At 37.0% G+C, this 27,877-nt stretch overlaps 1 protein-coding gene across 10 annotated transcripts in view; it reads right to left on the bottom strand.

Annotated features, from left to right (window-relative positions):
* The window catches only part of KDM6A (lysine demethylase 6A), a 113,737-nt gene that overhangs the window by 5,134 nt on the left and 80,726 nt on the right, over nt 1-27,877 (bottom strand). For all 10 annotated transcript variants that reach the window (XM_042868566.1, XM_042868567.1, XM_042868570.1 and 7 more), the window contains 9 exons: nt 15,932-16,061; nt 14,313-14,418; nt 13,511-13,716; nt 11,069-11,133; nt 10,892-10,966; nt 9,030-9,178; nt 6,020-6,134; nt 4,024-4,211; nt 2,659-2,800 (listed from right to left, as the gene is read on the bottom strand). In XM_042868566.1, coding sequence (XP_042724500.1) covers nt 2,659-2,800; nt 4,024-4,211; nt 6,020-6,134; nt 9,030-9,178; nt 10,892-10,966; nt 11,069-11,133; nt 13,511-13,716; nt 14,313-14,418; nt 15,932-16,061 — 1,176 coding nt within the window. The remainder of the gene's footprint in view (nt 1-2,658; nt 2,801-4,023; nt 4,212-6,019; nt 6,135-9,029; nt 9,179-10,891; nt 10,967-11,068; nt 11,134-13,510; nt 13,717-14,312; nt 14,419-15,931; nt 16,062-27,877) is intronic.

The raw sequence follows: 27,877 nt of genomic DNA, 5'->3' as shown, positions 1-27,877 counted from the left end.
TTGTCCTTAGACAAAATTCAGATCTGAGTAATGGCAATGTTAACTATTTCATGCTATCAAAGAGAGAGAGAGCACATGAAGTACCACCTTGAAAATGCGTATCGCAAATTTCTAAAACATGAAAGTCAAAATGGTGCGCAGTAGAGACACAATGTTTAAGCTGAGTAGGCTTTTAGAACTGTGTGCCTGCTTTTATTCTTGCACAGTGGGAATTCAGTTAAAAAATCTGGACCATCATTCTCTCTCGAGGTTTTAATAGATATGACAAAGCACGAGCAAATCACGTCCAGTCAAATCCTGATATTTAAGAGATGATCTTAAAACAGACTTCACTCTGATATATTCTCTCAGTGTGGTGAGAAATCCATTTAACGTTTAGATATCCAGTAAAGCTTTGTAAGTGCGGAGACCATCCCAACGGCAATGCAAAACTGATCTCATTGTATCTCCAACTGATTTATTTTCCCCATCGATATCAAAATGAATTCTATCTTGCTTCATGATTTTGTGCAAAATCATTTCTCCCATGTCCTGGTCTTCTATGCTCATAAAACTATTTTGGTAAAAGAACTTACTATTCCTGTTACTTTGGAATTAATTATTTTGGCCTTTTTACTATGTCCCCACTATCTCTAAAATTCTTCCTTTCCACATGACTTCTCATTTAAGTTCTGATGTTAATTCTTCTTTTCTCGAGCACTGTGCTGTCAGTCAAACTTTAAATCATTTTGTCTGCCTGCATTTCCAGTCAAGATTCTACTCTTAGTATAAAATTTAAAAAACAATCTCATGAGAAAGTTTTAGATTTTGCCTCTTTTATCTAGAGCAAGACGGCACTCCTTCAGACAATCATTTTGAGAGGAAAATTATGCAACTGCTCACCAATTGTAAGGAGGTTCATGAAGGCTTATGCACTTAAAATATCTACACAAGGCTAAAGACATACAGTAAACAGTATTCTGGTGACAGCTGCTTCTAGTTACAGCTGTACAATTACAGAAGGGATCACAAAGAAGAGTTGTTCCAGATTACTGTTACTAGATGTAACAAACTTAGAGATCATCACTGGGTCTTCTCCTCATGCAAAGCATGAAACCAGGGGACTGACAGACAACTAACAAGGCAGAAGTGGCTTCAGTAGCCTGGAAAATGCAATAGTATGCAAGATCAGAGTCTACATCAGCTCCTCAGTAACTTTATTTCTAAAGTACATCTAACAATTTAGGTATCTCACTACAGAAAAACTCAGCTGCTATCAAACCAGATGACAACAGGAAACCATTCTGTTCTCCGCATTCCTTTGCAACACTTTAAGATTTCTCTTGGAGAAAGATGCTATGCTCGGTTATGTTTTAATCCTAAACCTAAACCATAGACAAAAAATGACTTTGCACAAATTCAAAATGGGGGTGCCAAATTATTAAAATAATATTTTGCAAAAAATATTCTACAGCTGTTCTGAGATTTGCAGTGCCTGCAGGACTAGAGAAGATAAATATACATATGAAATAAGGGCTTAGCTTTTTTTTTTTTTCCTTAAAGGACATCTTGGCTTCCTTTCAACCTCTGCTTCTTTTCCCCTCCTTTCTTATTTCCAGCAGTACACTATCGGTTTCTTTTCTTCCTTTTTAACACTTGCCACCTTGACGATGATCACTAACAGCTTAATTGAAGGGACAAAACTATTTTCAACTTCTAACACTTCTGTGCCTTTACAAAGTTACCATCTCACTTATTCCCTCATTCTGCAACAGGTGTTCAAGGCTAAGTTAAACTCAAAATACTATTTGCAAAATGGTATCTCACTCAGATGTCAATAGTAAATTCTACTAGGGGAAAAACTGATTTTCTTCACTCCTTTTTTGCAAGTTAACCTATCCATATTTCAAAGCCCATTTCAAGGCAAATCATAAAAGGACTCAATGCTTGTGGATCCAGTATGTTGAAAAGACTCAGATAAAAGCTCTTCTGGTTGGCTGAAGAAAAACAGAGAGCTGCCACCAGAGTATTGTCATGATGAGTCATTTGCTGTGGAACTCATTCTCCCACTTTCTTTCTGACAAGCCTATGATGGATGTACGCCGAAATGTCCATTTATTCCTCAATCTAGATATGATGATTTATATTTGCTTCAAGTTGCACTCTTTAAAAAAACATTACTAAAGATGCTTTGAGTCTGAAATGTTTCTGCATTTTGGAATAAGTGTTTAAGAAATGTCACTATACTCAATTATCATTTTACACATCAATTAATTCTTTGTTCTGAAGAAAGAGCAAAGGGAAGATGACTTTCCAGTTCTTATTTGTCTTTATTTAAAACATTCACATTGGATTGCTAAATGATGGTATGTGAACCTTAACTAAAGAGGTGTTCTAAAAATGCAAAATTAATTTAAATTTTGCTGTAAAAATGACCATCATTATAAATGTAGCACTTCACTCGATTTGTTGCCTTATGTTTAGTTATGTTGTCTGCTTCTGTAAACTGCTGGAGTCTGTGGCATATTTAACATCCACAAACGGCTTCTTTCTTTGAAGAATAGATTATCAAATCATTTTGGCTTGATTCTCAGAAGCCTTACAAAATCCTATTTATAGATCTACTCATTTTATGCTTGAAGAAGAAATGGGAACAATAAATGCTCAAGTAAAACTTACTTAATCATTTCAAAAAGCTTTGGATCTGAGACCTTGATATTTCGAGCCATATTCCATGAAAGATGAACCATGGGTACTATGGACTTCACGCTCTGCAGTTTATTCCATTCGTACCGTTCCACTGCCAATTTGTATTGACAGGCTACATAAAAAGAAAGTTACAGAAGTAGTTAGGTAACAAATAAGTACCACCTGAACTCAAAATGATTTCATTACATCAAAAATTTAGACTTCTTTGTGGTGAGACTAAACAGCATTTCTGAATAACTCATTCCCAGCAATATTTAAATTCTACAAAATTTATTCTTAAGCACGTATTTATTGTATTTCAGATGCTAAAAGAACACAAAGTATCACAGTAGTAACAACCACATGTGAAAACAAGGACTTGCTGACAACTATTCAATTCCTATGCTGAACAGAGTACGCATTTTCAAAAACTATTACTTAATAATTTTCAAGCTTTTGACACAAAAAAAATCTACATTCGAGGTGTCTGTATCTTGCAGGCATTTGCAATGTCTGCATATTCTTTATCATTTCACAATGCTACAGTATGTAATTTGAAAATGAAGACTGCACCTTGAGAGACTTGTGCAGTGAGTCAGACTTTCTGATGAAGCAGCCTACTCACCCCACCCTTTTCAAAAAACTTGTTTTGCAAAATTTACTGTGATTGAACACGTAAGCTCTGTATCAGTCACATAATCATGGAGATAAACTATTTATTGCACCATAATGAAATAAAGATACACCTTAAACTATTTAAGAAAACAGGTTTTTTTGGAAGTACAATCTGTTCAAATGCTTGATAGAATCTCCTTATTTTAGCTGTGAACTTTTCTTCCATTCTCACATCTAAAAGCCTTCTTAAATTATGGTTCAAAAATAATGACTACCAGAGGAGTAAACCTTACATTCCTTTGTTTAAAAAAATTTACAACTGTTTGCATTTTGTGATGCTTTCATTAAGGAGCTATTACGTATGTTTTATCCTGAAAAGGGGAGATTAGACAAGTCTTCATATGCATGCTGTAGTAAAGTCTGTTGGGTAGAACAAGTTTTGGAAGAGAAAGTTAAAAAAGCAGCCTACAAAACACAGTGCATGAATTCCTCTCAACATTTTATTCTGCTTGTGTTTGATAAGCTACTGTAAATTTTAGAAGTCCATTAAATGCAGAAATGTAAAAACAGCATTCTTGCTGCTTTCATTTCTTATTACCAATGGGATTATTTAATGCTTCAACAAGAAATGTTTCAAAATACTGTATATTCATTTTTTAATCCAGAAAACTGAAGTAAACTATTAAGAAATGGCAGGTTCTACGGCACAGAATTACCTTACAATGCATTATTCAACTATACCTGTAAGAGGGCCAACATTCCAAGCAATGTTGTTGCACCAGCCGATAGCTTGAACCCAGTGCACAGTGCCAGCATTTATCCACACCAAATCCCCTGGTCTTTGAATAAATCGATAAACTGGGACATTGGCTTCATACAAATCCTCCAAGTTTGGCCACCAAGATCCCATGAGAAAATTCATATTGTTCCTGAAACAATGGGAAAAATAAAGCTGTCAGCATTTATCAGCATATGTATTAGTAGCCAATACTTCAATGACATTACCTGTAAAAGTGATCACCACTGTCTATATTTTTGACATCTAATCCCTGACGCAGTAGGACTAGTCAGAAGGAAAGTTTCACCTACAGAAATCCTGATCCCAGTTCCCTGTTTTATATCCTGCAACATTAAAATGTTCAACCATCTGCTTATGTGAAGTGAGATGATGGCATAGAGTTAAGTTCTATTTTCCTTTCAATTTCCCAGCATTATTAATGCTGAGGTAGAGGAATTCTTGCTAGATCTAGCGTGACACTGGTGCAGAACGATGCTTTTTTTAACCTGTGACTGATTTTACACACAGTTCTTAAGAATGCTTTCAGTTTGGAACAATGCAAAACATGTACTCATGCTGTCAGTGTGAGCGTGCAAAACTCATCCGCACAAGAACTTGTTGGCACCATCTCAACTGCTATTCACAGGTCTACGCTATGTTCAGACAGAAAATGCTACCCCTCCTGAGAAGCATTAAAAAAAAGCCTCCATATGGACTTCCTAACAATGAAATCCTGAGTCTTCCAATGTGGTACTGTGAAATACATACATTTCTCCCTTCCTCATCCCAATTTTAGAGTGATTTTCTATTGCACCAGGAAAGACCACTGGCAAGTTTTCAAAGACCATTCAGTGCCTCCGACTGGCACTCTGTAGAGTTTATGAGGTTACGAAATTTTTAGACTCCCTTTTAGTCTCAGAAAGGGCAGTGCCATGAGGGTAAAAGGCCTATCATCATTACAGACATTGCATTTTTGACAGTGGAATTACAATACCGAGGAGGGTAATCTTTGTAAAGGTTGATTCAATAAGAGCAGTTGTCAGTAGACAAGCAGAAAATAGGTACTGAGAAGAATATGCAGAACGCTGGGAAAGTTCTGAAGAAAGCTGAGGAGTTTAGGTCGGTTTTTAAATGGGCAATGTAAAAAACAAAACAAAAAAACAAAAAACGTCCCTTAAGATCAAATGAGATGGGACTCAACTGCTCCTAACTGCCTGTTTTTTTTTTTAAGCAGACATGCAACAGGAGGAACAGACATAGAGATGGACCACTGCTACCTAACAATCAACGCACCTCATTTTTAAGTAAGCTGCAAACTTGCAAGTATATGCAAAGCATGCTATGAAGCCTCCTGGAGTTCAGGTAAACTAAGCTCTCCCATTAGATGCAGCAAGAAACAATGCCAAAACACCAATGGCTGTGTAATTCCTTAAGTATGACACGTACATTAATCATAATAAAATTAACAACTTACAATACCAGAAAAACACCTCATTACTCCTAAAAAAACAGACCAACCAACCAACAAAAAAAAAAAAAAAAAAAGAGACCTACCAAAACAAAAACCAGCTCCCTCACCCCCCAATTTTTCCATCACCCAACTGCAAAGGTCCTAAAAGTAACCATAAAAGCATCACCATTTGGAAAGAGTAGATGGTACTTTCAGGTTGTTGATAAAGAGGCTAGCCAAACAAAAGGACTGAGATGGATTATCCAGTAATGTAAAGTTTTGGGAGCAAAGTTATCACTGAGCACCTAAGGCAATCCAAGCTCCTTCCCACTGCACAAATGCTATATCTTGCAAATATTCCAGATTTTACATTTTGACTTGTTATAAAAGACTTTTCAAACTACGTGGAAAACCCATTAAAAACTCACTTATAACTTGCCCTTCTCCCATTAGGTCTGAGAAAGACAAATGCAACTTGAAAAAAACAGGGAACAGTATGCATGACTTACTTTTCACAAAAGTCATTCATGACACCCCAATAGCTTTCAGGAACAACAAACCATTCACAGTCACCTGGACCAATGTTTATATTTACTGAACAAAAGTTGTTGTTTTCTTGATGACCTGAAATTTAGAAAAAATAAACACGTTTTCTGTAAGGCTGATTTATCAAAATAACCAAGAAAATGCAAAGTAGGTTATAATTACTAAAAAAAAAACCTACATCACAGTTTCAGTTTCATAAACTTATTAAATGCAATATTTAGGTACTTCACAGTGTCAAGAAATGCAATTAAGTTCTAATAACAACAGAATTCTGCTTTTGTTAATTTGTGCAAAATAAGTTGGAACTACCAATCTGACTAATGAATCTGACTAATATTTCAGCTGCTTCCTTTCTGTAGAAATCAATGCTTCAAGTTGCTAAAGCTTACATAATGTGTTTGTGATAGCTTTTGATAATCTCATTTCGGAGAGAAACTTCATGACTTCAGGCACTAACAAACAAGTAGTAAGAAAATCTGTCCCAAGGAACTTTCAAAAATCGATGCAGAAATGCCAGATCTTACCTTCTTTTGACAGCTGAGGAGCTGAACCACAATCCCTAACAGTATTATCTGAAGTTGTACTTCAGCACTAACAGACTCTGGAACTTAGTCCAGAGGATGAGCAACAACAGACATGGAGAAGGATGAGGTACTCCAATTCTTTGCCTTGGCCTTTGCTGGCAGTCAACCTTCCCACATCTCTCACATTGCTGTACCTCTAGGCGCAGGCTATGGGAGCAAAACCACTCCCATGGGAAGCAAAAAGTTCAAGACTGTGATAAAACTGCATGTGTACAAGTCTCCGGGGTCTGATTGACATGCATGGCAGTGTACCAAAGGAACTGGCTGATGTACTTGCTAAGTCACTCTCCATCACAGCTATCAGGTGAAATCCCCGGTGACTTAAAAAAAGGGAAACTTCACTCCCATATTTTAAAAGGGTAGGAAGAAAGATCCAGGAAACTACTACCTCACCTCTGTGCCTGGGAAGATACTGCAGTAGATTCTCCTGGAAGCTATGTTAAAGCACAGGCAAGAGAAGGAGGTGATCAAACACAGCCAGCACAGCTTCACCAAGGGCAGGTTGACCAATCTGATGACCTACTACAATGGGGTGACAGCACTAGTGGACAAAGGAAGAGCACCAGATGATGTTTACCTGGACTTCTGCAAAGCCTTTGATATGGTCCCACATCACATCCTTATCTCCACATTTGAGAGACGTGGATTTGAAGGCTGGACTATTCAGTAGATAAATAATTGACTGGATGGTCACAGCAGGGGGTTGTGGTAAACAGTTCTATGTTCAAGTGGAGGCATCCACCAGGAGTCCACCTTGGTATTAATGCTCTTTACTATCTTTATCAATGATCCAGATGGTGAGACTGAGTGCACCCTCAGCAAGTTTGTAGATGATACCAAGCTGAGTGGTGCAGATGACACAACAGAATGAATGGATGCCATTCAACAGGGCCTGGATAAGCTTAAGAGGTGGGCCCATGTGAACCGAATGAGGTTCAACAAGAAAAAGTACAAGGTGCTGCAGTTATGTTGGGACAATTCCAAATATGTGTGCAGACTGAGAGAACTAATTGAGAGCAGTCTTGCGGAGAAAGACCTGTGGGTCCTGATGGACGAATAGCCAAATGCAAGCCAGTAGTTTCCAGTCTGGAAGACCAACAGTATCCTGGGCTGCACCAAGCGGGGTGGCCAGCAGGGCAAAGGAGGCAATTGTCCCCCTCTGCTCTGCCCTTATGAGGGTACAACTGAAAGTACCGTGCCCAAGCCTGGGGTCCTCAGCACAAGAAAGATTTTGCAGCTGTTGGAGAAAGTCTGAAGGAGCCAACAAGGATGAACAGAGAGAGGGCTGGAGCACCTCTCCCAGGAGGGAGCATGGGGAAGTCTCCAGGGAGACATCACTGTGACTTTCCATTACTTAAAGGGAATTTATAAACAGGAGGGAGACTTTTTGCATGGTCCGATAGTGATAAGACAAGGGAGAAGGGTTTTGAAATAAAACAGAAAAGATTCAGATTAGATATTAGGAGGAAATTCTTTACTCAGGGAATGGTGAGACACTAGAATAGGTTGCATAGAGAAGCTGTGATGTCCCATCCCTGGAGGTGTTCAAGGCCAGGCTGGATGGAGCCCTGGGCAGCCTGGTCTAGTTGGTGACCCTGCTCATGGCAGGACGGTTGGAATTAGATGATCTTTAAAGTCCCTTCCAAACAAAGTCATTCCAACGTTCTGTGATCACCCAAGCCTCAGTCAAGTGCCTGTACTGGGTTTGGCTGGGATGGAGTTTATTTTCACTAAACATCTGTGTACCAATAGGAAGCAGTGAACAAATTCCTTATTTTGCTTGACTTGCATGCACAGCTTTTGCTTGACATATTACAATGTCTTTATCTCAACCCAAGAGTTACTACACTTTTATCTTTCTGATTCTCTTCCACATTCAACTTGGAAGGGTGTGAGTGAGACGCTGTGCAGCACTTAGTTGGCTATTAGGGTTAACCCACGATAGTGTCATAGCACAGCACTACCCATTATGAAGCCCTATTCTCAGACAGCAGTGAACAATTTTAAAAGTATAGGGATTACTATGATTATACAAGACCTACTTGGGAAGTCTGTAAAAACTTTCAAGGCACGCCAACTACAAACTTGGTTCAAGTATATGAACTCATTCTTCTCCCCTTAAAAAATCTGGAATCCAGTGTTACATGCAAGAGATTAGAATGACAACTATCAAGCATTACAGAAATTCAGAAATTTCTCCTAAAAGATAATTTAGTGCTTTGTACATGCAGATTCAGTTAATCTAGAAATTAAAAAATAATGACTATGTACTTCATTATCATATTTATGCCCGCTATAAAATACAGAAAACCTGCAGAGCAGATAAATTAATTCGATAGCAGCAAATTCCTTTGTTTGTTTTTTTTTTCCATACAAAAATTATACTCACCTGGTGTTCTGCTTCCTGGAACCTTCATGTACAACTGCACTGTGTTCATGCCCAGGATGGTATGACCAACATGGCTTAGAAGATTTCCTGCTGATACCACACGTACAAAAGCAGGAAGTTTTGTCAGTTCATGGAGTTGCAACTTCCACCTGCAGCAAAATAGCAAATTGACAAACTGTGAATCCCTGAAACTCTTAGAACTGAGTTTGGGAAATACAAACATTTTCAGAAAATTGTTATCATAGGAGATGAAGGAGTAGACGACTCACTGCTGTATAATTTAGCATCTTTTAGAAGGGAAGTTTATAGAACGCAATAACCTTACTTGACAGCTAGAGAAATTTAAACGTGAATTTATTTTAACTGTGAACTAGAAGACCTGGTGACCTAACTCAATCTTGCAGTTATTTAATCTGGTGCTATATCACAAGAAAACTGCTTTTAGTTTACACCTTGGTGTGTATCATATATCTTTTCTGTAAACACAACGGTCTGCTGTTCCCACACTCTTAAACCAGTCAGAAACTGTTACTGATGCTTTCAAGAGCCAAATGATATTATGTCATGACATCTGCTAGGAAGACTGTCTGAACATAGTTTCACTTGCAGACATGATTGCTATAACCAGGAGTGAAGTCAGCTGTACGCACGTGCCATGGAACTGAATGCTTTTATTAGTGATAATATCTCTAAATACAAATTCTCCAAACTTATGTGGGGCTCTGTAATGTCACACAGGTATCTGTGCTACCCCTTCAATTTGAAAACATTTCCAAATACAATCCTGAGTATGACAAGCCAGTTCAGGGAAAAACTGTTTTGTATCAGAAATTGAGACTGAAAATCAGACGTGGAATGTATGTGTGATTCTATGAGACCTATTTAAAGTATCAAAATACAATTTCTATGATCCTCTGCTTAGTCGTTCCCAGGTTAGGGTTAAAGTCTTTCCAAAAGGATTGCTCTAAGGGTTAGTTTATTGGCAGTAATTTTGTAAGACAGAATTTTGTTTAGAGAAATATAAGATCTTATTTTAAATTTTACAACAATCTCTAATCACGTATGTATACACACAGAATATGTGCAAAAAATTCATTAGCATCCTCCAATTTCCAGTACTATAACCTTTTCTCCTGTTCTCCTAACTGAAGTGGATCAGAATTTTACTACTGCAGTGGGTAGAACAGTAATAGCACGCACTTCCAAAAAAGATCCAAGCAGAGACTGAACTAAATAAAAAATTATTACTGGATAAAAACAAAAAAGAATGCTTTCAGTGTATTTCTGAAACATTGTGAAGTTTTTCTGAGCCATTTTCCTTATTTCTTGGTCTCACAGAAATCTCTCATCTGAAGAATTCTCTGTATTCCCCTTACGCTTCTAATTTTATCATGGCTTTTCCACTCATAGTCATCAACTGGGACTTTGCTACATACTCTGAGCACTGCTTCTGAATCGAGAAGCAAGAGCTAAGAGAAAAAGGAAACAAAATAAATGAGAATAGGTATAAAAGGGGGAAAAAAGGGAAAACAATTTAAAGCATCGGAATGAAACAAATGGAATATATTAGAAGTATTACTGGAAAGAAAAGTGACTGATGGAATTTGAAAGTTCATTACTGAAAAATTAAAGATACTGGGAAGACAAACTCAAAAACAGATTTTAAGGTAAGAGGGATTTATAACAACAATTTAACAAAAGATTAAAGGTAACATGGCAATACAGCTTGCAACTGGAATTGGGATTATCAGGAAATAACTGTCTTCCGAGAAGAATTCGCTTTCCAGAAGCATTGGCTTTCCAGAAGAAGCGTAACAGTGCAGAATACCACTGTGGGCAAAAGAAACTGCAATCAAACTTACTTTTTGTCATCTGACAGGTCAATGTTGGTCCCAAACTTGATTGTTTTAAAAGGTCCTCTTCTCCTCCTCCCAGAACTGTAAATATAAGAAGTAGTAGTAGGTGGATGTGCAAATAGGAATAGTGTAAAAATACACACAAATGTAACTGTAAAATTACCATATTTATACCACACTTACTTATCTGAAGATGTGGATTCATTATCTGAGTGGTCCTTGTGGTGACTCTTTTTTTCATTTTCCTCCTAAAAATGCAATTGTGAAAATGCTATCATTTATTTAAACAGTGACATCTAAATAATTTAAATATTAAAAAGAATATTCATAAAAATACAGGCACACAGAAGTATGAAGTAATAACATTTGTTTGAAAACGGTGGTACAACGTTTAAAATATCTGCATCCAGGGTCTCATGCGAATGCTGCCACTAAGAAAATAAACATTATTAGTCAAAAGCTGTTGCAAAAAATCTTTGTGATAAAAATTCTGTGAGGTTCAGGCCAGGACAACAGGAAATTTCTACACTGTAAACTCTTTTAGAGTAACTCTTACTGTATAATAGAGTAACTTTTACTGTAACTCTATTAGAGTTACAAATTTATGTGCTGGGTTTGCTTCATTATGCAGGTAAAAAGAAATCCAATCTAACATTTTGAGACCAGAACATTTATCTGCCTTCAAAGTACAACAGGTCTCCTGATGTGAAAATAGGCTGACTAATATTTATAAAATTCATTTTACAATATCCATTATACAAAGTTCTTTGAATTTTTAATAGCCATCTGCTATTTTAGCACTGCAGTAGCTAGGACCATGACTAGCGGAAAAAGTCTAACCAGCATTAAGTGATGTAATTTCATCTTTTTAGTACAGTGGGCTCAAAGTTCGGTTTTAAAAACTTCCTTTTTCACAAGTATACAGGCATAGAAGGAGAAAGTAAGACAAAAAGCAGGAAGGAACTGCCTGGATGCTGTCCAAAGACTCTGTGCTTTGAATGAGGCAGTTGTTAGACATCAAAGTGCCCTATGTACCTGAGAAAGTCCTATTCATCCTTTGAACGAAGGACAAAGAGGAACAAAAAAGGATTGAGCAATGAGGGTTTTATAAAATACTGTAAAACATGTTAGAAAAGCAACGTTATAGTTGTTAGAGGGGGGAAAAAAAGGTCACTTAAGGCAACTCAAGAGAACTGTATCTGTAGAAAGGAGAAACTCAGCTTTCATTTGAACACTGAAAAGTCATCTAAGGACAGGTCACAGCAGTGTTAGGAAAAAGGAACACAAACAAAACAATGCCATTTTGATTTTTGAGGAAAAAATGAAAATTGACATTATGAAAACTATTTTATGTACTACATTTTTATCACCACTTTGTAGCAGAGGAAAAAACAACACAGAAAATACTGCAATTGCTTCTTGATGCAAAAACAAAGCTGAGGCTTTCCTGCAGACAGGAGTATATGTAATCAACCACATACTTTATTAAAAGTTAGCTTTCCTGTAGTTTTATTTATACACAATGTTCTCCTCCAGAATGATGCTCAAGAACCCAACATCAGTACAATTCTTTGAGAAAAATCCCATTCATAACTGCTTAGACCAAGCCACACACTATTCTGCCCAGATCTCCCTGCTTCCCGCATGGTATTCCTGTGTCTTTTCCTCATCTTGTATCAATTTGGCTTAGAATATTTAACCACTCTCCCTTTTCCTTTTTCCAACCACAGATACATTTCTTTGCTTCTAATCCCTCCCAGCAATGCAAGAAATTAGGGAATTTCTCTTTCTTTTCTTAATGAAATCATCACTGTTTTTGTGTAATGGCAGTGAAAACTGAAACAGTCAATTCTCCACTTTTTCTCCTTTTTCTAATACACAAGTGATCAATAATACCCTTTGTCCTTGTTGCACCTTAATCTAGTCTTTCCAAAGCACTCAGTAACATAAGCCTTAGATGAGTGCCTTTATCTAATTCAAAGTATGTGTTCACTAGTTAACAAAAATATTGAAACTCAGTACCAATGAAGTATAATGTTTGCAACACTGTGAACATTTTACTCAGTTCTGTATGTCTAACAGCTCCTAAAATGTTAAATTTGGAACCCATCAGTAACTAGTACAGGAAACATCAGTTACTCTTCTGCAAAAAAGTTTCTACAATATTTTAAACAGTTGTATTAGAAGTATGAGCATAAACTTCTAATAAATTACATCCTGATTCATTCAGGTTACAACAAAGAATGAAGTCATGCCTAAAATTTGAACCAATATGACTGAAAAAAAAAAAAGAACATCTGAAATTTTTAATATTTCAATATTAATTCTGACATCACTATAAGAAGGCTTAAAGCTAACAAGCTTTTAAAATACGTAACACTAAGTAGCTTTATATTAAGAAAATGAAGTCTATGTTAAGCACATGAGAGAACATCCTGTATAGTATTTAACGCTCTGTTTAAAATAGACTGTAAATTCATCTGTGCTTTTCATGCTGGTAGGAATGTCTCCATTTCTTGAATGACATCTGGACTTCTTTTTCAAGAGATTTTACTAACAGAGCTTAATTCCAGAGTTAGTACACAGGCCACAAAATTCTAATTTACATAACAGCAATATATTTACCCTTAAAGACTCCTGGAATGAGGAGGCCTGGTACTGTGCATATTTAGCAATTGTTGTATGAGATCTACTGCTTTCACAACGCCAGATTTTCTTTGTTCCAGTGGGGTCCCAGTTTTCATCTGCTGGCTGCAGTAGTTGTGTCCTCACTTCTACTACGTGTTCGTTATTTGCTTCTACCAATGTCTTAGTAGAGAAGAGTCCTAGATCTAATAAATAAGAAAAAAAAATCACAAATGGCTGTTAATATATGACAAGAAGGTTTAGAAGAGATGATATTAATACTTAACATTATCTGATTGATTTATAACATATATATATACACATATATATATGAAATGTTAGGCAATGCTCAAGAGGCTTTTCTACACAACAGCAGAAGCCTAGAAAAACCTTGACAGCTATTTTACAGACCATATTCCAACTACAAATCCATAAGCATGTGTAACTCAATTAACAAATATTTTTCAGAAATTAGAGCTCTATGAATGTTCACAGTGACATCACTAAATCAAAGCACAAAGTCACATAGGCATAGTTTTCACAAGAAAAAATTTCTGCGTATAAGTTCCCATACCATCAGCTCAGTTTCTGTCTGTGATCAACGCTATCTGATGGAAGTTTGCTATTATTTTTTTTTTAAGTTGATCTAGGTTAGAAATAGCAGTGAGCTAAGTGACATGTTCCCTTAATTACTCTAAACAGAACAGTAATGCAGTATGAAATATCCACTTTCAAGAACTGAGAAATATCATTGAAAAATATATCTATTTTTACAAAGAAAATGTAACCAAATTAAAGTTACCTAATTTAAGCGCTCCAGCAAGGCCACGTATTACAGTAACAGGGTTGTTTGGATTTGTACAAAATTGATGTAAAGGTGGAAAGAAAGCGTCTCGTTTATTTTCCAACTGTAAAATTACAATGCAGTATTAGATATCAGATGAGGCTGGACTTCTTGTTTGTAAAATAAGAAAGAACAATAAAAAATGTGAAACAACAGAAGGAAGACAGGAATTTCATTCATTTCTTCACACTGAGGGCATTGAATAGCAACATACAACCATTTTCCACGTTGTAAGCTGGGTTTACTCCTGAAATTAATTCGTTATTGTAATTTATTTCTTGGCATGAATTATTCCCAGGTTGCTTCGGCTTTTGCAACTCAGGTTTCCTGCAGTTTATTTCTTTATCTGACAGCAGCCCCGTAAATTCTCTAAATCTGCAGAATTCTCTGAAGAGCAAGATAATGTACTGACGTTCTTTTCAGAATTTAAAAAACTAATCCCGCAGATAATGTATACAAGAAGCAGTATAATTAAAAAGTGCACTCTCAGAGTATATCTCATGTTAACTGCAAAAATTGATTTCTTTTTCCTACGCTTTTGTAAATCTACAACCTCGATTTTATGCTGCAGTTTCTCCTCACTTTCATTTTTAATTGCTATGAATCCTTTAAAATCCTGCAGACGGACTGTGAACAAAGTATCAATGACACTGTAGACAGAGACTGTATATATGCTGAAGACATCTCTTTCAATAAACAACACAGTTCCTAAATACCGGGACCCATGTTTGCACATCCACATCCAGAATGCTGCAACATGGGGATTTATCAGCTTTGCAAATACTCAATGAAGCTACAACAGACTCTTAATTAGGAAGATTAACTCAGGTTCAACACTAAGAGCAGCACTATTGCTTCCAACATAATCCAGTGCTTAAGCAGACTGCTTGGACTGCAGCACACAAGTCTGCCAAGTGCTTCTGGTCCTAAAGTTCAGCTGAGCAAAGCTACCCTGAGGTTTTTATACTAGCTGAATGGGCACACTACAGTTTACAATTTCATTATTAAGAAAGTTACCTACAATGCTGCATAAAGCTATTACCGAAGTTTATTTCTGGAACAGGAGTTTCAATGGATGCATAAGAAAAAAAAAAACCCTACCTTAAAAAGCAGTTTGATTCAATGATGTTTGTAGGCCCCTTCCAACTGAATTATTCTATTAATAAAACTTTTATTTTCCTAACTGATGACATTTTGTCGTTACCATCATCTCAGCTCTAATTAATTTTCCCTACAATATTTTGAAATACACTGTCAGGAAAGTTCAGTTTAATCACTTGCTTTCTTATCACTGAAACTGTCATTTGCAAAAAATGTACAAATACACCTAAATTGCTGTGTATTATAACTCACAAACTATTTTTGCCTATTCCATCAGTACTATAAATAATAAATAAGCCTAATTTTTTGAAGCTGTTCTTCACTCACAACTGCACAAGTCTAACATTTTCCCTCTTCATACACTGTAACTAGAATTCAGCTGTGAACACTGCATCTTTGAAATAACTGCATAATGTAATTCAGATACTCAAATAATTAACAGCACACAGTCAGCAAATTACTTCTACTTTACTTACATAAATACTAGGTGTAGGTGGATTCAGCTTGTCCTTTGGCAAGGGAGGGTATGGTGGAGGCGGTGGTCGTGGAGGTGGGCATTTATCCAATAGAATACTACTGTTAGATAAGCCATTTTTACCCAGATTCCTAAAAGGAAAGAAGAGCTGTCTCTATCAATACTTGACAAATACAACAAAAAAAATTAGTGTTATCTTTCCTGCAAAATAATGACAGTAACTAGAAACTGTAATTCAAGATGCAAATAAAGCTCATATATATTTTAATAGAGTATTCTCACTGTATAAATTGATATTATTCAAAATCATTCCAATTTTCCCCTCCAGTCTGCAATGTCATCACCACTAGTTAAAAATAAAGCCTATTTAAACAAAAGCTAGCATGACTCATTTGACCAAATCTAACACAGAAAGCAGTTTTCAAATAGAAACAGAAGAACCTTACTAGGCTGGCACTGGCTGGTGGATAAAGAATTCACAGCAAGTGAGATAGTGCAGTCTGGTAATACTATGCACAGCACTGTAACAGAGTAGTGGCAAAATGATAATTCCTCAGCAAGAAGAACAATGCTGGAGTCACAAAAATAGAAACATACAACACTAAATTATACAGCCACCTATCTACCTTTCCCTGACTGCCACATTTTGAAGCTAGAAGGAACCACCATTACTTCACCATATTGCTTGGAAAACACAGGAAAGAACTACTCTTGTTAAGCTGTTGTTTCAACACCTGCACTTGTACCTGAATCAGGACCTTGCTTGGTGTAATTGCTAATCTTTCTCTGGAGGTTTTGAGGCATGGACAGCCTACTGTATGCATGTCAGCTTCTTCTATTATGAATGACTTTCAGTGCTGAAAATGACCGCAGAGATTGAGAATCCACAATTTCTAGTCACTATCACCAGGTCCTCATTAACAGAGATATCCCCTAATTTTGGTTGTTTGTTAAAAATAACTGCATTGCTTTAAATTTCTTCTAACTAATATTCAAATCTTTCTTCCAACCCCATTTAATTCATTAGCTACTGTTCTTACCATTTCTCAGTGCTCCAGGATATAAGATGTGCTAAGGCGTGATTCAGTCGTTTATCCTCCTAGAACTCACTAGCTACAAAAATATGTCCTGATAACCAAGGTTCTTCAACAGAAAACACAGCTGCCACAGTATTAGGTGAAACTTCTATCAATATAGCTTGTAACAAACACAGAAACTGTGATATTAGCACTGAGAAACATCCTAGAGCTTAATGCTGGCATGTGAGAGCATTATTTCAAATCAAGCTATTACGAACCATGAGTAAGAAGGACTTTGGGCTTAAGATCACAACAGACTGACTGTTATGACAAATACTTTAAAGAACAAACATCACATGTACCTCAGGCTGTAGCAAAGACGAGCATCCAGAGAAATTGTTGTTCATCATGACAAGGAACAATTTAAACTTAAACCAGATTTCTATCTCCTACACTTCTATCCTCTGATGGGAGATCAGAGCAATACAGACAAAGACATAACAAGTGTCTCAAAAGATGTCAGACAAAATTCCAAACACAGCTATTCACTGTGCTAGGTGAGCCTAATTCCAAAATAGATTACAACCTCAAAGGAACTGAAAGAGATGCTTTCAGCAGAAGATTTGATGAGGCATCATCCAATTCAACAAAATGTCACTGACCTGTGTTTAATGCCTGAGACAGTTCTTGCAAAGACACTACACTGCTGCCCCACAGGGGGAAAAAAAAATGGAAAAAAAACCCACAGAAATGTGGCAATATAAAATCACCACTACTCAAAGAAACTTATCAATGATGGCTGTGAGAATCTGAGATTCAAGAATATACTTGCAAGACGAAACTAAAATCGGAAGAGTGGATATTAGGAACTATAATCTTTGCATCAAGAAACTGAAAAATAAACTCAAGGAAAGCAAATCCACAGCATTAATATCCAACAGAACTATGGAAAAAAATCAGTTTGAATTGAGAAACAGTTCTCAGGCACTTTCTGATACAAGAAAGAATAGGAAGACCGAAGCTGAAGAAAAAGGACAACACCCAGAACTACTGTGATTCAAGTCACTTGAGGTCAGCGACACACAGCAAACACTTGGTAAATTCAGAGTACATAGGGTCTTCAGGGAAGAGAGGCAGCAGAGACAGGAGAGACTGCTGTATGCCTAGAGAAATTACACATTTGAAAAGTGAAAGAGATGCTGAAGAAAGCAGACAATACAGAGAAAAAGATCAGATGAACAGAGGAATCTCAAAGTCAATGCTTGAAGCTGATACTACAGCAAATGACCCTGCAGTTTCCTATTAAGTTACTAAAACCCTGTGCAGAAATTTCAAGAGGAATAGGGCCAGAAAAAAAAAAAGCTGAGACTGGGAAACACTTGTAATTCAAGTGACATGGGAAACAGATGGGCAGAATCTTAAAAGTTGTCTTTATCAGACCCGTTTCACTCATCTATTTTTTTCTGACCATCAATCAGAATAAGTTACTATTAACAGCAACAGAAGAGAATTACTAAAGCATAACACTGTAATTGACAGTGTGCAAATCAGAGTGATACAAATCATAAAACAAACAGCAACTCTGGAGAAATACTAAATAAAATAGACTTGATACTGGCACCTGAAACAAAATAGTCTATCTATTCACCAAACATTTCCAACAATGGAAATACAGAACTGTGGCCAGCACAGGGAAAGTAAAAGATCGTTTTTGACCACAGGGATTGTAGAGAAAGCCACACATCACTGTTGCAATCATGTAATTTTTTTTTTTTTACAGGATTTCACAGGGGCTGAAAGAGGGAGCAAATGCAAAAAACAAGCCTAACTTAGGCCTTGAGAAGAAAATGTAAGCCCAAATAGTCACCTATAATGCCATGATGGAAGAATGAGTAGAAGGACAGATTTCATCCATCATTGCTTTAAACTGAGTTTTCACAGGCTGTACAGGCTGCAAAACATCCTTCATTCCCACAGAGTCAAGAGTAGTTAGTTGTCAGCCTCACAAAGGTAAGGACAGAGATGTGAATGATGTGCAGCACCTCCTGGAGCCAAAGCTGCAGCTCTCAGCCCACTGCCAATTGCTTGACAGGTAGAAGCCACAAATTACCTAATTGTTTTAACCCGTGGATCAAAGTCAAATCGTCAGGCTTATGAGTGACACCAACTGCAGTAGATGAAATAGGTGCTTGAATTTTATATGATGAACGGATCTCTTGAATAAACGATCACCAGATTCACTATAACACCCCTGTTTCATTTTATTGCTTTCTAGGATATGTTCCCTCACCTTCCAAAAATGCTTCACACTCCTTTTCTCCCACAGCACAACTTCACATCTGGCTGTAACAAAACACATTGTTTCCCAGAAACACAGGTGTGAACCAGTTTGCTCTGCAAGTGGCCTGTATTCTTCATCACAGAGCACTCTGCAGTCTCTGATTTCAGCAAATATTAACAAGTAACTTCACTTTATCTATGGATTTCCGACAAATGAAGATTGATAGTAAAGCCTGGTAAGCCTCCATCTGCCTACCACACTCTTTCCTATAGTTCACTGTTTTCACTGCACGGGTAAGGAACCTGGTTGCTCCTTCTGAAGCTGCCATGGCTCCATGCCACACATGATGGACACTGACTGCTTCACTCCCCACTTATAGCCCTACATCATGAGGAAAAACAAGGCTGAAATCAGATCCCAGGGCAACATCCCTGAAACTCCACTCACCCCAGTAACGATGACATTACAGATATCAGTTGGTTGCTATACACTGCAATAGATATTGTATTGACTTTGCATCACGCTAGCTTACTAACGAAGATGTTATGCAAGCAGGAAGCAAAATGTGTTAAAAAGCTGTATTAATTTTAACTGTTTTACTTCAAAGATGCTAAGCTACATGAAGAATATTGTAGTTAGCATAATACTTATTTTCCATGAGCCAGAACTCATTGTCATTAATTACTACCCTTTTACATTTATTAAATTAATCACCTGAATGATTTTGTTATTTCACTCAGGCCTAATGCCAGACTGCCAGCATTACATTCTCAGTAGTCATCCCACTCTGAAATCAGTCTCACAGAAATTTTCAAGTCCTGTGCAACTCTTTCTGTTTTCTAAGAACTATCAAAAACCTGTACGCGTGATCAACAACAACTCCAGCCTGCTCTTTCACAGCTCAAGGACATCTGCTATCTGGGCTTCTGACTTAAAACCATCACATAAGGGTTCAATGTCCTCCTCTCTGAACACTGTGAAAAACAGAGAGCGGGTTATCGCGCATCCCACAATGTAAACACCCTATCTGCCTTTTTCCCAAGATCTCAACAAAAATATTTAGTGTCTTCTGCCTCCGTACTGACTACTCAGTATCTCTGATCAGAAACACTTGGCATTGCTGGTTTTTGCGTGTGTGTTTCCTGTATTTCATTCCTGGCTATAGTTTTCTCTTCTAAACTTTTGCTAGGAGTTTTCTAGAACTCTTAGCTTCTACTTTAAAGCATTTCCTCCTTATCTTTTTAAAAAGATTGTGACTTTCTGAGATCAGTGAAAAAGCTTCTGAGCAATTTCCAGCTATCTATTCATTTCCATTTAAGGTACAATTCACAGGCCACATTACAATCATTTGCACATAAGCAGTTATTTTTGTTGTGAAGTCAGTTTAAGTGAATTACTATTTGAGGATTAGCTGCATGAGAATTAACAGGGTTTTATCGTTCAGAAGATTATAGTTACTCCGAAGAACAAAATTAATACCCTCTCTTTCTCACATAAAAATCACATTTAACATGAATATAAGGAACAGTGGATTTATGTGATATTGTATCTTAAATCCATTGGAATTACTCAACATGCAGAGAATGAAAAAAACATTTTAAAAATGTGCTCGCAGAAGAAAGCTGAATCACTGGGATGCACAGTACTTAACTGACCTAACCCTGATGCAAAATAGAAAGACTTAGTCTTCCTTAACAATTAGTGGATATAACTAATTTCTTTCACGGGGCAAAAACACAGGAAAATGGTTATCACCACTCTTCACGCTGGGGATGAGGTGACTATTCACAATGCCTGGTGCTGGCTGTCTGAGGCTCATCTCCACAGGCTTCTTCTGCAGCCAGCAGAAAGATGCGCTCTCAAAGGGCAATTCAAAGAAATTAAGCCAAGCTTACATTATGGTTAAATGCAAATAATGCCAGATAATTATACAACCTGTTTATAATGCAGCTCTTCGCTTCAGCCTTTCACAACCAGGTACTAGCTGGCAATACTCCCAGGAATCTTTCTTTTCCAAACCTACTGAAAATCCTATGAAATAATCGTGAATTTTCTCATTATGCAAATGTATTTCTAATCATTTTTGAATTCTGTTCTGTTTTTTACCTCACTACTATAGGTTGGCAGAGAGCTTCATAGGTTAATTACATGTTATGTAAGAAATAATGTTCCTTTCTCTCTTGTTTTAAAATGACTTACATCTTTCTCTTTCATTTGATAATCACCTTGCTCTTAAGCTATTACAGTAAGACAAACAGAAGCACATTTAATGACTTATTTAAGAAAAGCATTGTAACTAGTGGTACCAAACTTTTTCTTTCTTTTAGCCTTCCCCCTCTCTAAATGCAACAGTTAAAATACATGTTATTTTTTTCTTTACTCTCAGGTATTTCTGTATTTGCTTTTCTGTAACAGAACAGAATATATTTAAGCAGGGCTTGGACTGTGAAACTACAACATGTAAAATTTTATTTTTGAAACTTTTACCCCAGTGAAGTTTACTTGCCAGAAATAAGATGACTTTACAGCCACTGAACAATTTGCCTGCAAGCCAAAATAGCCTTTTGTGTACGTCGAAAAAAGCATCCTAAAAAACCAAGAGGTTTTTAAGAGCAAAACACAAACTTAATCCAGCTCCTGTTTCTGCAGAGTACTTCCCTCAAACACACTCCTTGCTTTGATTGTGCTTTCCTATCCCATGGATTCACTCCCTGACTTCCCAAAGCTCAGGAAGCCCTTCAGAACGATCACCCTCAGTTTATTTCTGCCACAGTGATGTAGACATCAGCACTGAACCCAGGTTTGTACACTTCAGCCTTGGAACTGCTTTTTCCACTCCTTCTCACAATGCTTATTTCCTACCCTTCTTTACATGCCAGCCAGTTATCAGCCCATTTTCCAGACCATTTCACCCTCTGCTTGTCAGTTTATACTTTTATCCCTTTAAAACATCCTTTCTGAGACACAGCTCATTTCTGCTGGTCTCCTTCCTTTACTTATCTCAATGGATTGCTCTCTACTCTTTCACTTTACACACCAAGCAAAAAGAACTACAAAAAGCACGTTAGGCCCTTTCAATAGGCATTGCCATCAAGTCCATACATCTCATTTCTCTTCTCTGATAGGACAAATTGGCAAAGCTTTCAAGTTCAGATACATCTGAAAGTTTTACCCTTAGGCATTCTGGACACTGCCTAGAAGTGATGACACAAACTTACAGCTGAGGTGAGGTTGTTCAATTATTCTATCTGCCTCCCTGTCTAGCGACTGCTGTAAGCAATTATCAAACAAAAGTTTTGTCTGGAGCTTGTGTGCCCTTTTCAGGCTGTGAACGCACATTTATAAATAACACATAGCAAGTGAGCTATTTCTTTTACAAGAAGCAAAACAAAGCAGTGATGAACTTCTTTATATTGCTTACAGGAAGGACTTGGCCTCTCATCAGCCTCAAAGGGAACCAACGATGGAGCATCTTTAATGAGAAGGACACTGTGTTTTTCATATTATCCTCCAAGACACTAATGAGATGCACCAGTTGGAACAGAGCAAGACATCAATTGGTATCACTTTTTCCAAAATAAACAGCTCAAGTTGTAAGTCTCGAGTCTTGCAACATTTCATTAACTCTCCTTTCAAAAGGATTGCTCATGGGGAAACGATACCTAAATTTCTGAGAGTATGGAAAGAGTTTTTGATAATGCTCTTTTAAAGGAGCCCCGACAGGCAGCTAGACAAAACAGAACACTCTTCTTTTTTGTTCTCCACTTCTTAGCAATTGGCTTATCTAGTAACAAACAGAACAGTTACCCCCAGTGAATTTTCTTCTCTTAGTCACAATAGACTTTCACTTTTGCTTGGTCTTCTTAGTGACCACTACTTGAGGGGGGTATTTTCTCCAAGAACCCAAAGAATAATTTTATAGTACACATTTTTATCTGCAATTTTGCTCAGAGGCTTAAAGAAATCGAGTTTACTGTGCAGACAGCTTGCTATTCAAAATATAATAATTCAGTTGCTTTATAAGCATCTGTTGCCATCACTTTTATTAGTCCATAAGATTAAGCAAATTACCCGTACAGCACACACAGAATCGCCTCCTTAGTTCCTTCTGTATGTACAGTCCAACAACAGTTGAACAAGATGAGTGCATTTGTTATCCCACTATTCTCCAGAACAGCATCTTAATGAGATTTGCATAGTTTAATCATCAGCTTAGAGACCGCATTTCTCAGTCCCTCGTAGCTCTCCACTGAACCCCATCCAGTCCTTTCAGGGAAAACTCTTATGAGAAGTATCCATAGCTACTCCAGCACCTTCTGTTTGACCCCTCCTCAGCGTCCTAGACAACCTCAGCTCACCACTTGAATAGAACGAATCTCTGTTAGATACTTCCTCAACACTCTCACTGAGGAAGATGGATACAAAGACACGTGCAAGTCCCTGGATGTTGTCGCCCTACTTAAGCACTTGCTTCAGTCTTTGATGAAACAAAACATTTACCAAGTCTGCTCCTACAACGCAGACAACCTATTCAGATACAACTGAAAAGAATCAAATGGAGTTGCCTATTTGGCACATCTTTTGCACTTTATGATGCAAAGTATCTCCTTTCATTCAATGGCATTGTTTGCACAATTATTTTAAGACACCACTTGTCTATATAAAATAAAACTGCAAGCCCCCAACATTTATTTTTGCCTGCCTACTTCTGTTTTATTTCTTTTAATACATCATTTCTGAACCCTTTTTCTAATAATTGCTTCTACCTTTAAATAAACAAACAACTTCCATACCCCTGATGTTCCTTTGCTCTTGAAGGACAACCAAAATCCTAGCAAGATTAACAAACAAGTCAGTTTTTAGAAGTTACAACTACAGTTCTGCTTTCTATTAAATCTCTCCTGTGAGATACAGAACTTCATTATACTGCAGTTCACTGCTGCACAGTAGGTCAAATATAGTTACATGATGAATCAACTGCTGTGCATTACTTAATGCCAAACTGCTAGTAATTTCAGGTCATTTCTGCTCCAGACAGACACAAAACTATAGGGTCTGAAAGATGTAAAAAATGGCTTCTCATAGTTAAAACTTTTAAAGATCTATAAGCATGTGAATCGGGATTATGTAACAAACAGACCTCTGATGCATTTCGATGCAATTTACACATGATATCAAACATTCTGGCTTGTAAGTAAGCATATACTAAACAGAGCCAAATGCAGAAAAATAAGGAAATAAAACTTAACACAAAGCTCCAGATTATATATATAAACAACATATATCCACTGGTTCCCACCTGTCAAAATGTCTTTTTTCCTCCTGGGTAATACCATCAGAAAAATAGAGCAAGAGACTGTATTAAGAAAGTACTTCCAGAAAGCAAAAAGAATATGCTAGAATAGAAAGTAATAATCAACATTAGAGAGGAAGTCAGAGTATCTCTCTGATTGTTATTGACAAAACAATCAGTGTAGCACCAATATTTAAGAACTGCTACTGCAGAGTAACTCCCCACTCCCTCTCTCTGCTTGAAGTTTATTTAGAACAAGTAGAGTTTTTTTTTTTCATTTGCTTTTAAAGAAAGAAAGGAAGGAAAAGAAGTATTTTCAGGTCTTCCGTTGCAGATAGCTTTCATGTACCTTTTACAGTGTAATGTTAAAAGTCACATTTTTTTTGTCTCAAATTCATTTTTGTATCTCGAGATACCATTTACAGAAGGAACAGCTAAAAGTAATCACTACTACAAGAAATACTTCCAACATTTCATTTTTTCATTACCTTACACTGTATTAACATAAAGGTTAACATGCCCTAATTAAGTTAATAGAATCCAGTGTTAATATAAGCAACTTTTATTCCACTATGTCTAAAGGTTCTCTTATTTAACAGGTAAGCAGGGCATTCAGCAGACTATTGTTATGTACCCTCCCCTCTGGACACTTTTCCCACTGTCAGTATCTACGACATGAATGCTCTCACCAGAGCTCTGCTCCTGAGCCAATACTCTGCACGCACCCCAGCACAGACATGTTTTAGAAGAAAGCAGGAGCTAATCAGCCATTCAGTACATGGCTGGGACAGCCTCACCCTCAATTTACGTTTGCAAACTTTAAATCAAGTAGATAAGGGTGGCAGGAAAACAAAACTATTATTATATCATATACAGTACTTATCTTATAAAGAGTTATCACTTCCATTAGTATGAAGAAAACATGCAGGCAGGGCCCTTTCTCTAGCAGGCAACAGGCACTAGCCCAGATCAGGAACAGCACTAATGAGCACCAAACAATTTTCACAAAAAATGTCTGCCTGACTTCATTTTACACTTTAGGTTCAGCCTAAAAATGTTGCAATTGTTTCTGTGCTGACAGTCCCACAAACTCTTCTATTAATATAATAAGATATGCAGATACTTTCCAGCAGTCGCAGTTCGTCTAGGACAGACCCTGTTAAACTGAGCAAATTCAGTCTGAGCCCATACTGAAACATTTATTGACCTCTCAGGAAAAGAAGTCTGTCCTCAAGTTCTGTCATTGCTCATCCTTCTTAGCATTTTCAGCTACGTATCAAATCTGCCTTTCTTGAAGCAAGGTGCAGACAGGCTGAAGAGGGAGCTCTGAATCTCTGCTCGCTAAGTACAGTGACAACAGCGCAAGGCACATTTTACTCGCCTGCAAACTACAGGGGGTCAGGCACTAACTTAACGTCTTTTGATAAATTGTAATTACACAAGCCTTGGAAACAATGCAGACTATATGAAACCCAGCGAAATACTGCTGAAAAAGATACACCAGAGATTTTAAGATCTCTTTTGTTAATAATGAAGCCTTTAGTAATTCAGCATCACTTGGAATACCACTTCTATCACCGAGCACAAAGAAAGGACATGCATTAAAAGCTGCTTTATGATTTCTGTAGTAAAAATGTCCAACACAAGACACAGATTTCACCTAGGAATCATTCGGTAAGCAGTAAGTGTAAGTGTACTAAATCAGAATATGGCACTAAACAGCAGAAATGCACTTCTCCTTACTCTTTCCAAGAAGGCTGAGTGCAAACTTCTGCTAAACACATTTTGAAGACAGAAACCAGCTTAAACTTTTTCTAGAAAGAACTCTATGTGTCTTACAATTTTTCTTACATGTATTTGCATTACACTTATCCCAACACCAGACACTGAAGCTATGTTTAGACATCTACAAGCAAGAACATATACACGGTCCCAATTTAAAATGAAGATTTTAAAAGATTTTTTATGAATGTAACAGAAGTAGAAACTTCACTTGAAAATGATCATTACAATATAAAACTCACCATGTATAAGATGACAAAAAATGTTCCCTGTACGCTTTTATTCCTTCTTTTCTAGGAGATGTAAAGCTGTAACACTTAAGGCCTCAACTAACAGCAAATATTTAAAATGCCTTAGACTTTAAAGTTGTCCAACTAATCCAATCTCTTAACATTATAAGCATTTTGCTTTTGTACCGTATGCCTATGGACTGCTGTACCATGATCAGTATTCACTAAATCCCAGTATATTAGAAACCAGTAACTTTCATAATTATGGTACCAGATGCAGCCCTTTGCATTTAAATGATTTCTGGAGGTGCAGTAAAAAAGGTAGTAAATATACTTTTATCACTTCTTCAATAACCAAAAGGGTAAATGCTCAAAAGCATCACAACTAGCTGCATAATTCCAAACAAGTATTTCTGAGTAAAATATATTGCGATATTAAAAATTCCAACTATAATTCTTACACCACAAAAATATAAGTAACATTTACAATTAAAAGAACTGTAAGCACAGTTAAGTATGGCAAACAGCAGCAAGAATACAAACCATAACATTCAAAAATCACATGCTATGATGATTAAAGGGACTTCCATGAACTTTACAGGCCATTTTTGAAGCTTCTTCCACAAATGACAACATCAAGCAAGACATGGCTACTGAAATTACATACCCTATATGGTCATTTCGATTTCCTTGTATTTTGGATTTCAAGTAAAATTCTTTAGGAAAAAAGAAAACAACAAAAAGGGAAACCTCTCCTAAAACTACCTAAGGACTTCGCTATAGAAAGAGGGTCTGCAGTAGGCACAATGTCTGAAACTGCAGAACAATTATCTGCCAGAATTCCTGCTAGCCTTTGTAAGTTCACCCTAGGCAAGGAAACATAAATTACGCTCTATAAACTTTGACTGAACAGCGCATAGTAAAGTTTGCTCCAGTTTAAAACTGAATAAACTATCTTATGTCTAACGTATATTAAGACTGATAATACTGTGCATTAATACAGGACAGTTACATACAGTAAACACAAAATTTACAGTGAATTCATTTTCCTGAGTAGATGTTTTTTCAGTGCAAAGCACTGCAGTGTCTACTTCTGAGAAGACTTGACTGAATATACTAACCTGATCTTTTACTGAAGGTTCCTACCTACAACTGCAGCACTGTGTCAGCAATAACCCACAGAAATAGCCTATGGTACACAACCCTTACAGATGTTCTGTCGTTTATTTTTCCTTGGTTGGAAGGGAGAATTCCCCTGCCATTTTTGGTGATACGTCAATCCTGAGGTAAGAAATAAATAGCAGAAGAAAGTATGTACAAATCTCAAGGTCTGGAATCCAGT

This window comes from Lagopus leucura, unplaced genomic scaffold, assembly GCF_019238085.1.
Source record: "Lagopus leucura isolate 7727_CA_CO unplaced genomic scaffold, USGS_WTPT01 Super-Scaffold_100001, whole genome shotgun sequence".
In the NCBI taxonomy this organism is placed as follows: domain Eukaryota; kingdom Metazoa; phylum Chordata; class Aves; order Galliformes; family Phasianidae; genus Lagopus; species Lagopus leucura.
This window is presented reverse-complemented; position numbering and strand designations above follow the sequence as displayed.